Consider the following 18,253-nt stretch of genomic DNA (forward strand, 5'->3'; position numbering starts at 1 on the left):
TGAGAAACTAAAACAGTACTGTGTTACCTGTGTGAAATGGACAATACACTATAAAATGAATGGTGAGTATTTACATGTTATTAGAGAATTATTGCCTTATAAGTTAACAAATGGCAAATAATGTTGCCAAGTAAATTCGTGACCCCTTGTGAGTGAATGGTTCCTAGAAAAAAACAGGTGGAATTTATCTTTAGCTTTTTACTGTATTTAAATGTAGCCTGGTATACAAAATAATTTTTAAAAATCAACAGAAAGTAAATATAAACATTAGGATTAAGAACTATACTGTACTCTATTCCAGAATTATTGTTTTTGTCCCAGTACTTCAGGTCATCTACTGTACCTAAGCACAAATTGCTGAGTTCAATTTTGCAGTAGCAATAGAATAAACTGTTCTTTCCCTTCTTCCTAAACGGTCTCTTTCACGAGTACTTCTTGTACTCCTTCCATCTCTCTTGGTTGTATTCAGAAAATGTCTGAAATAATCAGAGTGACTTTTCTTTTTATTAATTGCAACTGGGGTTTTTTTTTTATTAATCCACTGGGGGTTTATTTTATTTTTAAAATACATAAGATTTTCCTATTGTATTATAAGAAATAATTTTCCTTTCATTGGGTTCTTTTTTAAAATTTCTAATACTATTATTTTGATATTTGTTTACATTTCATCTTTAAGGATGTTAACAAACATTATAATTCACTCTCTGAGATAACCTCTGTGGGCAGTCTGTGGGAAAATGAGTTGAGTATTTGCTCTACCTTGTCCTGTTTATATGGAACTGTTCTCAGTGCAAAAGTCCATTTTGTTGGTTCAAAGGATGACTAAAATGATAAAATGTGCAGTTTAAATAAGAGGTTAATGCAATCTTCACACTTATGAGCAGAAATCTGCAAGGTAAAAGATTCATTTGTTCCATAACCACTTTTAAGACGTGAAGATAACTCAATAAAGACATTTTAATGCACAAAACACATGTGCTTATGCACTGTCATACCCTTTCTGGGTTTATATGACATAATGCCTGCATCTGTAAGCAGCATGGCAAAAACTTGATGACACTGACCATGGCCATGCCTCACTAACAATCTTTCTGTCAGGTCTTTTTTTGTTTGTTTGTTTGTTTTGTTTTGTTTTTGTGTGTTTTTTTGGTTGGTGGTTTTTTTGGTGGTTTTTTTTGGTGGGTGTTTGTGGGTTTTTTTTTTTTTTTTTCTTTGAGCTATGTTGCTGGTATTGACAATAGTGAGTGGAGAGGTCATTGTTTTTTTTAAATCTAACATGCAAGGACTGACCCTCCATCACTGCTTATGGAACAGCTGCAGATATAACATTTTGTGAGAACTAGCTGCAGAACCTAAATGACAGCTCATGGCAATAGCTGCACATCAACACCAGGAGTCTTAACAATGGCAACTACACAGAATAGGTACTCTCATCTAACATTTTCATTCTCAATCTACTTTTGCCACCAGCAGTGTCTCCTCATTCCTTTCACTAGCTGGCTAAAAGCAGGACTAAAATATTTAGGTTTATGACATTTCAGTGACTCTGGACATTTCCAGAGCTCTGCATGAGCTCTTCCTTCCCAGGACACAGCTATCTCAAGAGCGCAGCTTCCAAAACAACACGACTGTCACTGAATAGGCAGCTGCAAGCCTTATCTTCAGCTAGGTGAACTTGATGACAACTGACAAGTGGACCTTTGTGCATAAAGGGCTTTCTCATTTCTCTTGAGCTTTGTTATCATAGTCTTGCTGCTATATCCTGTAATTGTGCCTTGGTTAGCCACTGCCAGATCTGTTCAAGAAATTCCCTGAGCTTGGTCTACTGCATGCATTTATTTCTACACAACTTTTGTGTCCCAGGGTATTATGAGTTACACTCCCATACCACAACACTGAGAAATACGCTTTTGTAGTCAAGTACAAACAGCCTATTATTAGGAAAAGTCTATTATTACCACATTACCATTCTAGGCACGTTTTTGATTCAGCCTACAAAAATGTATCAAAAACATCATACAGCTTAGGTTGCATTCGTATTACTGATGTGTGGGTTTCGATAATCACACTTTTAATGACGTACTGCTACCAACATTATTTTTCATTTCAAACATGTACCTCATGTCTCTTCACAGGGAAGAAAACCACAGCAGCAATCCAAAGCTTACAAGGGCTCCAGTCTCTACTCTTACAAAAAAAATCCTACAATCCAGTTGCTATTAATAGCAGTACCTGTTTCCCTCAACGCTGCTCCTAGCACACAACCCGGTATTGATCTGCATGCACCAACAACATGACTTGAAAGTATGTTTGCCACTAATATGAACATATTAGGATGCTGCACCATTAACTAAGGAAGCTACAAAGAAGTATGACAGACATGCAGGTCCCTTACTAACTGTTCCATGGATTTTCTTTGACAAATTTTTCTGTACTTTGGATGAACTCGGCAAGATGCAATTAATCCAAGAGAATGATGATTCTGAAGTTGTAACTATTCTTCAGGATGCATTTTGTGTCATTTATTTCATAATCTGAGGAATACACGGGGAGTCAATAACATGAGATGATGCCACACTTCTACTATAATTTCTATTTCCTAGTTTAGCAGGCTAGCTGTCAAAAAGGATTCAGGGAAGTGACTATAGCAAGGAGGGTGTTTGTAGAAGCACTGGTTGGCATATATCTGAAAGCAGGGAATTTAATGGCAGGGCATTTTCAAGTTGCACAGTTAAAAGCATAAGCTATGAAATATCTTGCTGTTTTGTTCCTTTACTACATTTTTTTTCCAAGGTCTATTACAGTTTGGTCTAAATTCTAACAGATATGGATATGGATTCTAATAGATATGGATTCTCTTTTTGTGTTCAGATCAAAATATTTCAGATGGGGCACAGTATTCATATGGTAAGAACAATTTATTACCAAAAAGCTGTTAGGAGAAGAAAGGCCTTAGGTGTGGGGACAGACCACGTTCTCTGAAAGGCACTGGGTAATTTGCAGGCAGTGAGACTTGCTTCCAGATAGCTCAGTCCAGAGGAACTCCTCTCACAGACAGTGCTGGGGGACTGTTTCACAAAACTTTTCTGCTTATTTCTAGCAATAGCTATTTCTTTCTAACACAAGCACTGCCCTTGCAACAGCATAGAGATCTTTAGTTCTCTTCCATTTCCTTTTATTTCCCAAGAGAGATACTAACTAGCCTCATTCACTACCTCTAAAGCTGTAGCTTTAGTTTGTATTTCTACTTATCATGCTTCACACCACACGCTCCTACTGTCTCTGTAACGTGCATCTGGGCACTCATGGAAACAAGATTAAGTAACAGGCCTTGGACAAAAATAACTTAGAGTGGAATGATCCAAGTCATCACCTGGGACGAAGGTTTGTGCCTGCCTCTTGGCAGACGCCCGATGCCAGGTACACACTCTGCATGAACCGTGCCCTGCTCACCCTGCCCCGACACGGCTCACGCCAGGCCTTCCCACATAGAAAGAATGGCATGGGTTGGAAAGGACCTAAGAGATCACCTCATTTCAATCCCCCTGCCATGAGCAGGGGCACTTTCCACTAGACCAGGCTGGTCAAAGCCCCATCCGGCCTGGCCAGGGATGGAGATCCAAAACTACTCTGGGCAGCCTGCGCCAGCGCCTCACCACCCTCGCAGAAGAGACATTCTTCCTCTATACCCACCCTGAACCTGTCCATTCCCCTTGTCCTGTCACAACCCCATTCCCCTTCCCTCTCCCCTCCGCTTTCACGTCCCCCGGCGCCCCTTCCCTCTACACCAACCCCCCTCTCCCCCCGCACCTCTTTCTTCCGCTCCTTTTCCCCCTTCCCCCATTGCCATTTGCATTGGCATTTGCATTGCCATTCCCTCTCCCTCCAATCCCCTCTCCTTTTCCTTTTCTCCCTCCCTCCCCCCTCCCCTCCTCCTTCTCCCCTTCCCCTCTCCCTCTCCTTCCCCTCCCCCTCCCCCTCCGGTTCCCGCGCACGCGCCCCCTACGCCCTCGACTCCGAGCGCGCCTTTTCCGCCCAGGGCAGTGACGCACCACCTCTGACGTCACTTCCGCGCGGCGCGGCCCTGGCCTGGTCCCGCCCGCCCCGCGCCGCCGCCCGGGGCCTGGAACGGGGGGACGGGGGTGGAGCGGGAAGGGAAGGAGGAAGGAGGAGGAGGAGAAGAAGAAGGAGGAGAAGGAGGAGGAGGAGGAGGAGGAGGAGGAGGAGGAGCAGCGGTCGGAGATGGCGGCCGGGCCCTCGGCGGCGACCACCGACCCGGAGCGCGGGCGGGCGAGGCACCCGCGGGAGGGCGGAGCCGCCGCTGCCGCCGCTGCCGCCACCGCAGCGCCGCGTTGCCCGCTCGGAGCAGTGACCGGCCGGCCCGGCCCCCGCGCCGCCTCCCGCCGGCCCGCCCGGCCCTCCTGCCAGCCCGGACTCGCCCCCGCCCGGCACCGGCGGCCCCCGCGCCGGGCAGGCCTCGGGCCGCGTCTGCGGCCGTCCCGCCCCGTGCCCGTGGCCGAGGTTATGCGCGATCGGCCGCCCAGCCTGCACCACTGCCTCGGCTGATGGCCCCGCTGCCCCCCGCCTAGGGTAGGCAGGCTGACCGCCCGCGCCTCGGGCACGGTGACATCCACAGCCATGTATTTCCTCAGCGGCTGGCCCAAGAGGCTTCTGTGTCCTCTGGAGTCTCTGGAGCGACCGCTTCACATCCAGACTGATCCCCAGAGAACTTTCTTCGCAGTTTTGTCCCCGTCTCAGCTGAGCATCTGGTATTGCAGAGTAAGTATCCATCGGCTTGTCAACTCTCGGACCCTGCACCCCCAGCTAAAAAGCCCGTCTTGTCTCTTAATTATTTTTGTTGTTCTTCTAGACACGGTTGTAAAATTTGAGATTAAATTGATAGCATGCTTAATTATTTATGAAGTAGCGATTAAGCCACGATGTTTACTGACAGCAATGGAACGTTAAGAAAATACACAACATCAGTCTGCTTGCAGTTAACACCTGTTATGCCTGAAAAATGAGACTTCCAACCAACTTTATTTTTCTTTAACACTAAATAGGGCTTATGCTTAACGTAAGAAGTGGTTGTAGCAATTTTTTTTTGGTTTTTTGCAAATATACTTCATGTCTTCTGCTGTTTCAGGTTTTGTGTTTTATATAGAAAACATAGGAATGTAGGAGATATGAAATAGTTTTTGTAAAGCACGGAGCAAACTCACTACTCAGAAAGTTATAACGCAGAAGTTCACAAACCTTTATGGGAAGGTATGAAAGTTTTGTGGCCCTGACAGAAGACTTGTCATGGCTTTTGCATGGAAGTTGTTGCTGCAGCAACATCCAGTTTGAGACTATGTGAATAATTGACTTTAAGTGCCTTACTCTTAATTCACATTGTGTTAGTGTGAATACTGCTTGTCAGTTTGATTTGATGCAGTCAGTGAAACAGCTGTGATACTGACTTTGAATTTTGATGCTGAATCCTTTTAAATACTGCCTAGATTAGACCCTAAATCTCTCTATAAATATCTCCAGTTCCAGGTAATGAAGAGTTCATCTCAGATTACCTGGGAAAACCAACAATCCAGCTTTAGAAACTTGATACTGGAAGATGTCAAATAATAGTCATAGCTTTAAAAATCTCATTTTAAGTTATGCTGCGATTTCATCGCATTACGTTTTATTGTGCTCTGCATGGCTGTTCCTTAGTTCTTGGCTGGAGTGCTGATGCTGTTTTTGGAACCTAGAGAGGTATCCTGCTAGTAACTGTGCTGTGGGAACATCATCATGTGGCCTCTGTTTCCTTAGGTTCGTTGCACAGTTGCGTATAAACTGTACACTCTTCCAACTTTTGCCAGTTCTTGAACCTGTAGCAGTAGTTTGTCAGCAGAGCACAACTGATCTTTTTTTCTGGGAAAATATATAAAAAACTCCAACAGGCATGTGGAATGCTTCTCAAGATGTGCGCTCTTGTCTAGAATATCGTTTAGTTTATGGTCTGCTCCCAAGGACGACGTTCATTAACTCACATGCTTGGACTTGTTTTGAAATGTTAAACATTATATAATTGGCTACAGACAGAGGACTAGAAGAATTCACTTGCTGCAGAAGAGTTGAGTAAACTCACAGGCCGTTTACATTTTTAAAATAGATTTTGATTAAGTTTGTAATGGGTGCTTTTGAGGAAGGTGCTGACTTTACCAGGCTTGACCACTGACTGCTCTTAAACTAAAAAACATGTCTCACCACCTCTGTGGACAAGTGGCTGTTAGGAAAAACCAGTAGGAATAAAGATTTTGGTCAAGAGCATTTTTAAAAAGAATTTCTTCCATTATTTTTCTGTATATAGCTAGGGTTTTGAGTGTGCCTGTAGGGTTTGTTTTGTTTGCTTGTTTTCTTTGGGTCGGGGGGTTTTGTAGTTTTTTTATTTTTGAATGTTGAACATCTATAAAATAAAATGACTGCATTCTAGAAAATGCTTTCACTTGTCAAAAGTATCTTCTTTGAAACAAGGATAAGTTCTAGTCAGGTTGAACTAACTCAGTTTCTTGAAGTAGAAAAGCCTTCAGGCTAATGTTCTTGTTAAGGCTTGTTACTATCTTAGCTATATATGAGAGGTTTCATGTAAGAATGAGGTGGTGAGACTGGGAAAGTTCTGGTTTGAGTTTTTCAAAAACAAGGACCCCTTTGAAATACTTTCAGGTGTGTGAGCTTACTTTCAGTATGTGTATTTTTGAAAGTGACATAGTAATGTTTAAAACTCCATTTCTTCTACTGTGTGCTAAGAACTAGTGGAACTAAGGAAAGTTTGTCCCAAAGCATGGATTATTTTCTGTTTTGGAATCAATATAGGTATTAAGATTAGAAACTGGGGTAAGTAGTGTTGGTAAAAACCAGATGGAATTTTGAACCAAAAAGTCCTATTTTACATGTTGTGAGAGATTGGATTGTGTATAGAGAAGATCTGTGACCAGTAGTGAATGTTTTTAGTCGTGCACCAGTATAGGTGAAAGATCATAGAGCACAGACACCCCCAATATGTTTACATTTATTTATAAATTACATGCATGTGCTGCTGTACCAGTATGCACATTATCAAACATACACAACATAGTCTGGTCTCTTCTACTTTATTTCAGTTGGAAGGGGCCTATGGTGATCATTTAGTCCCACTGCCCAACCAGTTTTGGGCTGACCAGCAGTTAAGTCATGTTACTAAGAACTGGTAGACTCAGGGTATCAACCACCTCTCCTGGATGCCTGTTCCGGGTTTTAAAAGGAAAGACAAAGAAAAAAGAATGAGGTAAAGCCAAAATAAGCACATTTTAAAATTTTAACTTTATTTGATATATTATTGATGCAAAAAATCATTTTATGGTCCCCAGTGGATTATATGAAATGCCACCCCTCTTTGGAGACCTCTGTTTCGAGTGTTTTTCTTAAATCAGAAGTTTTAGGCCTATGTACCTCAGAAAATTTCTTGACCATAAGAGCCAATGAAACTCTTCTCATTGACAACATTGGAAAGCTTGTCAAACGTTTTCATTCTGGTAATGTTAAGTACTTAGATGCTTGAAATGAGAAATATCAATTAACAAAAGAAACTTTATGAAATGCTAAAATGAGGTAATTGATGTTTAATAGATTGACTTTGGAACTAAAGATGAGGTTTCACAAGGCAGCTGTGCAGTCCTAAGTGTCCCAGTTTTTCCTACTTACACCTCTATTTTAATGGACTTTGTGGTGGACTAGTGATGTCTTTTTACAGGCCTGTTAAGCTTAATAAACAAATAGAAACCTGCTTTTTTTTAGCTCATGAATGGATCAAAGGAGCATAGTAGTTGACCCGTTGACAGTGTTACTCCTTTAACAGTTGTGGCTTTAATTTTAAATGGGTTTGGTTATCTCTTGAATTCTAGATATTCACCCACAGGGCTCTAGGGTATTAAGGAAAGATGTATGCAGCTAAGGAAAAAGGTGTCATAAATGAGTGGAGTTTTCTACCTAACCCTTGAAAAGTGAATTGTGCGCAACAAGAATAGTCTGCTGACGTAGCTGTATGTATAAATATAGTTCAGCATTTCCTTTCTTTAATCTTAACAAACTGGTGACAATGACAGGAATAAGTACTGACGTTGAATATTTAATGAAACTCCTGTAGGTTGTTGGACTACGTGCTATGACTCTGCCAGTCAAAACCAGTTTTGTAAGCTCTTTGAAGCCAAGAGTAGCTTGCCCCCACTATTTATTTGGAGGAGGTTTTCTTCATTACCTGTGCTTCTCAGCTTATGATTTACGCTTACCCTTGTTTTCTAAAATTGTGTTGTGGTTTTTTTTTTTTTGGTGATGTTCTGATGTTGAGTTGGATCACCCTAATGAACTGAAGTAGGTGTATGGGAAAGCATACACGTCAGAATCCTGGATTGTCAAATAATTGATATTCGTTCTAAATGCTGAATAAGTCAATATTCAGACAGCTTTCTTAGGTCACTGTTATGTGCTTTTCAGTGTCTAGCTGTTTCTGTATGAGAGTTGAACTTGTTACATGCTTTAAATCCAAACATATGTGTTAGTTAAGCAAGTAGGACAAAACAGGGAGCTGTGTTCTATTACCTGGAATTTTGCCACGCTATAAAAGGAGTTACTTTTGACACCAGTGTATATAGTTCGTAAGATATATGAAGAAATACATTTGCAGTTGTTTTTGTAGTCTTTTTTTTTTTTAATTACAGGTGGCCATTAAAAGAAATGTTTTCACTGTGCTTTCAAGTTTATGTTTTAATCTCAGAACTGTAAGCAGAATAATTTAAAGAATTATTGTGTATGGCATTTTCTTAGATAGAATTGTATACAACCTTTGTAGGATTTTTCTCTGGAATTTGACTGCAGAATGGGACAACAGATATCTTGATAATGATGTAAGTGTTGTGTTGGTTGTATGGTGTGAACAATATGACAGATAATATCAGTGCAAGTTAAGATGTCTTACCTCTTCTGCTGTGTTTTTTCCTTAGTAGTTTAACCCATGAGATGCTAATCTCTTATTGATACCCTTCAGACATTGGCCTGAGAAGGTTATTTCTTTTTGTATGTCAGTAACAGCAGTTGTTCTGTTGCTTCTATTATAAAGGTACATATGTGATTACAGAATGAAGAAAATTAGAAATACCTGTTACACTGATGGATTTATCATATGAAATGTAAACTGTCATGTGGTTATTCAGTAGGACTACCAGGTTTTCAGTGTCTCTTTTATTAATATAAACCTAGTATTATATGACCCTGAAAGATGTGTCAGAATTACTTGCGTGAATGAAAAAGCATCCTCAGTTACGAGTTTTGACTGTCCAGTTAGTTGCGCATAACAGAGCAGCAAAGATGTATAGAATATGTCCTTACTTTTTTACAGCATTTTTGTGCAGTAGGTTAACTGAAGACTTTCACGTGGGAGAGGTAGTTATTGACAATTCTGATGCACTTTGATTCTTAACTATTTCACAGTAACTGTGAAGTACAGTATTGGGAGCTGTGTCTACTGTGTTTGTTACATGGGTACTGTTTTGATTCTAAGCCGTCAAAATGCTTTCAAAATTCAGTTAAAGGAGTTAAGTTTCTGCTTGTATCTCTGTTACTGACAAAATAGCCTTTTTTTAGTCTTTTTTTTCCCTTCTTATCCTTAATAATTTTTTGTTCCTTATGCATACATTCATGCTTTTTTCTCCATCTAACCTTTCTGGTTTATTTATAATCCTGCAAAGTTTCAGCATTTAAAGTGGAGCATGGACCATATAATAATGAAAAAAAGTGGTCAGTGTCACCTAGCTTTTGTTCTGTTTTCTCCCAACTTTGTTTTTGTCACTTAAATCATATGCTCATCCAGACAGTGTGTTTTTGATTTTTGTCTTGTGCCTACAACTTAATGAAACATTGAAACATTTGTTTTATAAAACTAAACAGGGCATTTGTGTTTTTGAAAGAAATTGCCTCTTGGGTCTAAATGAGATGGATTTTTGATGCCTAGGGTAATATATTGTTAGGGAATGAGAATATTGGAGTCTTTAACAGTTATCCACAGCCATGCAAGTTTTGTATTATATTACATTAGGAAACCCAAACCTGTACATAAGACCATGTTCCATATGTGTTCTTAGGTGTTTACTTTTGAAACAGTCCAGTAGTTTTCCATTGTATTTGCTGACCTACTTAACTTCTAAAATCCACTGCATGCACAGTTTGTCATTAACCTGCAACAGTCAAACCAGAGAATCTCAATTAGGGAAAACTCCTTTTTTTTTTTTCTTTTTCATTAATTTATGTTCTGTCAAAGGAACAATGATTGTACCTCTCTGCATTTGGGTTAACATATCATTTTCTGTAATTCCTTTTAAAAATCTCAGTTAGGACAGACAATTGCTCATAGGATGGCTGCTGTTCAAGTCTATTCAAGGCTACTTGCCCTCTTTAAAGAGGGCCTGTTCAGAGCAACATTCCATCTTAGTTTAGGGTTTAAGTGATTACTTGATTTGCATTTACATAAAATGTGGTAGAATGGGTGTGTTTAGATAGTGAATTGGTAATATCCCATATCTAAACTCACTAAGTGAATTTTTTGCAGAGTTCGTATACCTTGATAGATTTTCTTGTTTTTCGTAAAAACTACTTTATATGGTTCAGTGTTCTGAGACTAGTTATGCTGCTAATAGAATTACAGATTATGCCAAGGTGGAAGGGACCCACAAGGATCATCGAGTCCAGGGCAGGATACCCCAAGAGTCACATGTGCCTGAGAGTGTAATTCAAATGCCTCTTGAACTTTGCAAAGCTTTGTACTGTGACCGCTTCCCTGATGAACCTGTTCCCATGCCCAACCACCCTCTGGGGGAAGAACCTTTTTCTGATATCCAACCTAAACCTCTGCTGACGCAACTTCAGGCTGTTTCCTTGGGTCCTGTCCCTGGTCACCAGAGAAGAGATCAATGCCTGCCTCTCCTCTTCCCCTCAGGAGGAAGTTTTAACTGCAGTGAGGTCTCCCCTCAGTCTCCTCGTCTCCAGGCTGAACACACCAAGTGACCTCAACAGCTCCTCAGATGGCTTCCCCTCAAGGCCCTTCACCATCTTCATTGCCCTCCCCTGGACACTCTCTAAGAGCTTAATATCTTTTTCATATTGTGATGCCCCAAAACTACACACAATATTCAAGGTGAGGCCACCCCCAATGCAGAGCAGAGTGGGACAATCCCCTCCCTTGACTGGCTGGTGATGTTTTGCCTGATGCTCCTCAGGACATGGTTGGCCCTCCTGGCTGCCAGGGCACTGCTGACTCAGATTCAACTTGCCATCGACCGGGACCCCCAGGATCATGTCCCTTTCTGCAGAGCTGCTCTCCAGCCTTTCATTCCCCAATCTATACACACATCCAGGGTTGCCAGGTGCAGAATCCGGCACTCTCCCTTGTTAAACTGGATACAGTTCATGATTGCTCAGTCTTCTAATTTGTCGAGGTCTCTCTACCGGGCCTCCCTGCCTTTGAGGGAGTCAACAGCTCCTCCCACTTTTATGTCATCTTCAGACTTGCTTAGTATCCCTTCCAGTCCTGCATCCAAAGTCATTTATGAAGACGTTGAAAAGCACAGGGCCCAAAATGGAGCTCTGTGGAATCCCACTAGTGACAAGACCCTTTGTGCTTGACCTGTGAGACAATTGCTCATCCACTTCATGATGTGTTTGTTTATTCAGCTGTATGCTGGACATATTGATACTTAAGAAATGATAAAGATACTGTATTTGGCCAGATAGAATTAAGTGAAATAGTAACAATTTCATGTTCTTTCATTATGGGTTTGACTGCTGTCCTGTGTGTTTTGTGTTGTTTTTTTTTTTAATTGTTTACATAGGTATTTTGTCCTTGTGTTGGTGCAGAGCTCATCTTTCATAGTGGAAAGCCCAGACGGATATGTATTTTTACGTAGTTTGAGTTTAGGTGTCTTTGTTGATGAAGCTGCCTTGCTACCTACTGTTTACAGATAGTGCAATTCCTCTTTAGTCATCTAAAACATGTTTGAATGTTGTCATAATCACATATCAGTAAGAGGGAGGCGTGTTTAATGGTGGAGAGATGTTGTGAAACATAAAAATTTCAGTGCAAGAACTGTGGAACGTGATCTTGTGAAGAGATAGCCAAGGTGTCCAACTGATGGAAGGAGATAAAGTATATTTAACTGTGAGAAAAAGTTCTATTTCTTTTCAGTAGTATTAACTAGAGCACTGGAGAGTTTGTTTACTCTTTAGTAATGATAATACTATATTATTTCTAAGGTTATATTTTCTATTTTTCTTTTCACCACTTTTGTTGTCCTGTGACCATCCACCACCACAGTTCTGTTTGTGAGTGGCAGCTTCTGTTTTGCCTGACCTTACATTCCTCCTGAGAGACAAAATGTACTACATCAAAATGCTGGATTTTCTCCACAGCAGATTTTAAAATGCCAGATATGCTTCACATCTATTTTAGGAAACCTTTGCTAGTGTTAAATTGCAATTTGAATTAAGACTTACTCAGTTCTTTCTTCCTTAGTTTTCTGTTCTTTCTTCCTTAACAACTGAAGATGTTTACTTCTTCCTGTAGACAAATTATTTACTTCTTTTTAATCAATTCTTTATTTGTTAGGTCATTTGCTATGTTTATGGAATCCAGTTTCTCCTAAAGCTCTGGCTATACCCTTAATATTTCATCAAGTGGATTTTAATCATTTTGAAGGAGGAGGAGTAATATATTGGCTTATTTGAGACAGTGGGCATAAGTCATTAGTTGAGCTTAACTAGGTTTCTTTATCCTTTTAGTAGCTGCATGCAGAGGGGAAAACACTGGAGTTTTCATGAAGCTGATATGGAGAGTTAGTTGTTTTTCCTAAGAGAATTAAATGTAAAGATTTAGGAAAAAGTCTGATTAATAGAATTTAAACCCCTATTGTTTCTATACAGACTGTGAATTAAATATGTAAAACTAACCCAAGTATTGCACCATCTAAGCCCTGCCTTTTTTTTTTTTTAAATGTGTGTTTAGTGGCTTGCTGTGCTTGGGTGAAGTAGTTAGGTTGATATACTTCTGTTTACAGAAATACTTGGGTGCCTTTATACATCTTCAATCACTTTAGGTAAAATAAATTACTTCACATGTAAAGCTATCACTTCTCTTTCCCTTGCATGAGCAGAGCAGGATTTTGAGCTGTCCTATCTTGGTTAATCTGAAAAGTGCACATGTCTGTGGGAAGCTTTTAAACATGGAGCTAAAGTTTGTATGTTAGGGTTTTCCTATATGAATATATAGGGTATTCCTATATGAATTAATGCTTTTGAGCTGTGGAGGATGTGGGCATAAACTGTATCAGTGAAATAATTTATAGTTTAACATTTAGCTAAGTAGCCTTTGTGACCTAATGAATTTCAAGTGGGTCTACTTTGTAATGAGAAAGGAAGCTACTTAAACTGCAAAAAGATAAAAATGGTTGCTTGCATTCCTAATGTTAACTCCTTTAGTTCTTATCTGTAAGGCACAAAGCCTAGAAATCAGTTTTTATAAATTTTATAGGTACTGTGTATGCAGAATGTTCTTCCAGGTTCTAAGGTGTAATAGCAACTTCCTTGTGAATAAATGTCACAAGAACTTTACAGTATAAAAGCAGTCATTATGTTCTATAAAAGTAGCAATATAGAAAGAAAATTGTTGTTCTTAACTGAGTTTATAAAACATTATTTTGCCAGTTGCTAAAATGCTTCAAGCAGAGAATTGCTTTAAGGTTGATCTCCAAATCTGCACTGATGTTGCAGATTACCAACACTCTACTTTTTCTCAGTATATCTAAGGCAGTTCTGGTGGTTCTAAGCCAATCAGTAAAAGGCTGTATAGTTCATAACAAGAATCTGTTAAGAAAAATTAGTTATCTGTTTAATGTTAGATATTTTAATGTGTGCATGTCTGCAAAAGAAACCCCATGAGTTGAAAAAACTGGTGTAAATAGTTCTTAGAGTAAGGATTAGTGTTCTTGTTATAATTTACAGTATATTTAACTTTATTTTTGATAATGCAGTTCTGTGTGGATGTGAAATTTAAGAAATAATGCTGTTATGAGTATGAAAAATCATACTTTGAATTTACCAAGGCTAAGGCTACCTGTCTGATATTAATTCAGCTCCTTATTTGTATACACAGTGACATTTCATTGCTTTATTTCATACTATTTTAAATTAATATTCATCATTTTAAATTAATTTGTTTGTAACTCTGCTGTTTCTTAAAGGAAACTGAAGCAAATGATTCCAAATATGAAGTTTGTAGACACCCACCAAATTCTGGTGTAGTGGATGCCCACATGGCTTCTGGGTAGAATTAATGTTTTTAGATTTGTTGTACTGCTTCTACTATTGAAGCAAGTAAGCCAAGAACAGTAGTAAAGTTCCATCACCTAGCAGTCCTAGCAGTGGATGGCAAGCTTTGCCTAGGGATTTCATGGTTAATTTCAGGAAAACAAGTGATTATTGTTTACTCTTTTGGTTCCCTTTCAGTGTGTTCTTTGTGGTTCAGAGTTTGCCACTACAACTCTGAATTAAAACTGGCATTGATAAAGGGGACATTGATAGGGACAGCATATGGTATGAAGATGAGTGGTAACTTCTTATATACAAAAAAAAAGTATTACTTGCTTAATTTAACTTTCACCTCCCAGTGGTGTAGGGTAACAGAAGGGGGAATACCTGTCTACGCTGAAAACTGTTATTGATTCAAGAGGAAGAAAGTACAAACAGTTCTTTGAAATATTTAAGGAGGAAGGTAGTTTCTAAGCACTAGAGCAAGGTAGGGTAACTTTGCATTATGTTTTTTAATCGCAGCTCTTGACTGCTTTTGTGAAAGGGCTTAGTGTCTATAGTAGCTTTGTTTGGGTTTCATGACCCCAAAGTTTTTCTCAGTTCCCAGGAGGAAGGGTGCACTTTATCGTATGAATAATCGTCCCAGCAAACTGTAGAGTGGATTTTCTGCACAGTTTATGACAAATTTTTCTTGAAGAGATACAAAACAGATTTTCTGATTGTCATTCTCTTTAATACAATGGCCCACCCATTTAGTAGAAATTAAGCAAATGGAATGTACCAAATACTTTATAGAATATTTCATCCTAATTAATTTGACAGCCCTTGTCATTATAGAAGCCTGCTTGAGATGCTTCTGTTCATCTTAAGCATCAGTCACCCTTTGTCTGACTTGAAACTGCTTCTGTATTCTAAAATGACTTCTTACTGTGCAGTAAAAGTATTTTATTTAAATGTCCTGGATTTGAAAGAGTGAGATTAGGAATGACAGTGTTCTGCATGAGCTCCCTTTAAAAGCCACATTCCATTCCTTCTAGATATGAGATGTAATTATTTATATTTTTTTTTCTTCCAGCCTAGTGTATTAATCGTAAGCTACAAGGAACTTTCAAAAGCAGCTGCTCAGTTCGGATCTTATAAGCAAGCAGAATGGCGTCCTGACAGCACAATGATAGCTGTTTCAGTAAGTTGAGTTTTTTACTTCTTACTGTGGTTAAGTTACTGCAAAGACAGTTTTGCACTGTCAATTTCTGTGTTTATACAAACTTGCAGATTGTATATATATGTTTAATTGATATTCGTCTTGTGAAAGTATGTAATATTACCAAGGGTTTTTTGATGATAGAAGCTTTCTTTTATAGTTTTCATTCATTTTTCCCCTTGAGAAGGACCTACAGTTCTTTGTTTTAAAGCACTGGTCAGATGTATTGGCGAGGGATGATACAGCATCTCATTACTTTGGTAATCTGATCACAAATAATAAAGGAATATAAAGATACGTGACTGAAAGAAATACTTGCGGACTTAAATGACATAAACATATTTAGCTTGATAAATAGGGTTTAAAGGTGGGTCTTAAGAGATGAAACTGAGGCTTTATTACTGTGTCTTTTGATGATTAAAAAAAATTGCATGGCACTGAGAACAGAGAAACATGGCTGTGATAAGTGATACATGAACTCTTCTGTTAAGAATTTTAAAAATGAGATCTTGTCTCAAATGGAAATAAAGTCATGTTTCATAGCTGGTGTTTGTGCTTACAGCAGCAAATTGGGATTATTTCAGCACTGGTATTTAAAAATTTGAGATGCAAGATGCAGTGACGGTGGAGTAGAGTTTATAGAACTCATAATATGGGGTGATCCCCTTGGTCTTAGGTTAGGATCAGATCTTGAGTTGGGATCATTAACTTCCCCATCACAAGTTGTTTATGTGGAATTACCAAATGGGTAATAATTACTGTATTTATTGGTACAGTGGTTTTGTCTGCTAATATAAAGCATCTTTCATGCTTAAAATGATGCCTATAATTTCAACCAATCAGATATTGTTATCTTGGTGGAAAACACCAGGTGGTTTATGAAATAGTCTCCAGCAATATTGTTGTAACTCTAAATCAACTAAACTTTGTGTGTTCCCTTGTTTTTGTGTGTAATGTAGGACCAAGTAGTTGGTCTAGAATGTTTAAGTATCCTAAGAGTATCTCATGGTATCAATGCAGTAAAGTATTTCTGTTAGTGCAAGAGTATGTTCTCAGTTAGTGGCTGCTAATAGTTACCAACAGAGGCAGAAAGGAGACTTCAGTAACTTTTACTATGAATAAAAATGAATTCCCCAATTATATTTTACATCTGTAAATACAACATATAAATACTGCATATATACACACAACATATAACAAGCGAACTATCCAAACACATTTTAATTAAACCTTTCAGAAGAAATTAAAACTTTTATATTGAATTACTTGTCATACTGTGTGTTATGTTGCTTGTTTTTTTTCTGAGATGTTGGCATCTGTTTGCTCAAAAGACCTTGTGGTTCAGCTGACAGTCAGATAAGCTTTAGTTTCTACCACTTCAGTCATTGCAATTTCAAGTTTTTCAGCAACTAAATATCTATTTTTGGCAGATAGTGCCAAAATCTAAATGCCCATGAAGTCTCAGTTTGTAAACTACAGCTCTGCGAATTAAGATTTTAAATGGTCAGAGCTTATAAAATAATGAGTGTCATAAGATTTCTAATACTTTGCATGTTTTGTTAGGGTTATATTTCATTTGCTGGGTGTATGTATGCAAGTAATGTAGTCAAGCATGCTTGTTTTGGTAGTTTTAATATTCTGTTTTGCAGTATGCTTTTAGCATATGTATGGAATTTAATTTGAATCAGTTAACGAGTCCTACTGAAAGACCACATTTACAAATATTGCTGATTTTGTTATAGAGAGGCAGGGCAGAAATTCAGTTTTGGGAGCTTCATGAAGAAGGCATTCCTGCATATGCATGGTACTTTCATCACCCAGTAAAACCGTAAACTTCTTTCCAAGAGTTTTCTCTCTTCCTTTTGACTTGTTCTTAACTAATGAGTTCAAATGAAGGAGCAATAGCTTTGAACTGAATTACCTTCAGTTAATTACTGAAGTCCTGTGCAACAGCTAAAAATGCTACTTTGAAAGCTGTCAGGTGATGTTTCTCTTATTACCTGTGCTCTTGGGTTTCTTGATTGTAGTATATATTAGATTTTGTGTAATAAAACTTTGTTTTTAAGAAGGCAAGCAAAAGGCTTAGTATGTACTTACTAGCCAAGTGGTACATTCTTTTTTAATTATTATTATTTTTTAAATGAAATAACAGTGGGGAGTTTAGTCTAGATTTTGTGTTCACTAGCACAGTGATATGCCATGTTGTTTGGTTTCTGACTGCTGGAATGTTCAGAACATCTCTATGAAAATGAATCACTTTGCAGCATATGCTTTGAGGTAATTATTGTTTGTACCGAAGGCAGACTTTGGGGAAACATATGAGGCTTTATAAAATACCTCAAGTAGTTTTAATGATATGCAGTTAAACAAGCTTAAGCAGTTTTCACACTGTCATCATCCCCTAGCAATTCTAACTTTTCTTACAACTAGTACTGTCTGTTGCTAAACTCTTGGTGCCTTTTCCAAGTTGATCTTCTTTTTTTCTCTTACACTGTGCAGTTTCTTCTCTCTTTGTAGTTTCTTCTCTCATATACAGATGCATATTGCTGCATCTGTAGTTTTTCCAGTGTTATGGGAAAATAACCTATTTCTTTTTCCAGATTAGTACGTGCAGCCCAGGTAGCTAATTCTGGGAATAAAACAAACTTCTGAAGTGGGTCAAGATGCTTCAGTATAGAAAAGTATATG

The 18,253-nt window shown here is 38.7% G+C and overlaps 1 protein-coding gene across 2 annotated transcripts in view; it reads left to right on the plus strand.

Annotated features, from left to right (window-relative positions):
• The first annotated feature begins 4,387 nt into the window (after window positions 1-4,387).
• The window catches only part of RIC1 (RIC1 homolog, RAB6A GEF complex partner 1), a 47,707-nt gene continuing 33,841 nt past the window's right edge, over window positions 4,388-18,253 (plus strand). The window contains exons 1-2 of one of the 2 annotated variants that reach the window (XM_050328707.1): window positions 4,388-4,779; window positions 15,440-15,547. In XM_050328707.1, coding sequence (XP_050184664.1) covers window positions 4,639-4,779; window positions 15,440-15,547 — 249 coding nt within the window. In that variant the 5' untranslated portion in view covers window positions 4,388-4,638. The remainder of the gene's footprint in view (window positions 4,780-15,439; window positions 15,548-18,253) is intronic. The other variant, XM_050328706.1, reaches the window with a different exon arrangement.

This window comes from Myiozetetes cayanensis, unplaced genomic scaffold (assembly GCF_022539395.1).
Source record: "Myiozetetes cayanensis isolate MyiCay16 unplaced genomic scaffold, myiCay2020 scf4, whole genome shotgun sequence".
Lineage (NCBI taxonomy): Eukaryota > Metazoa > Chordata > Aves > Passeriformes > Tyrannidae > Myiozetetes > Myiozetetes cayanensis.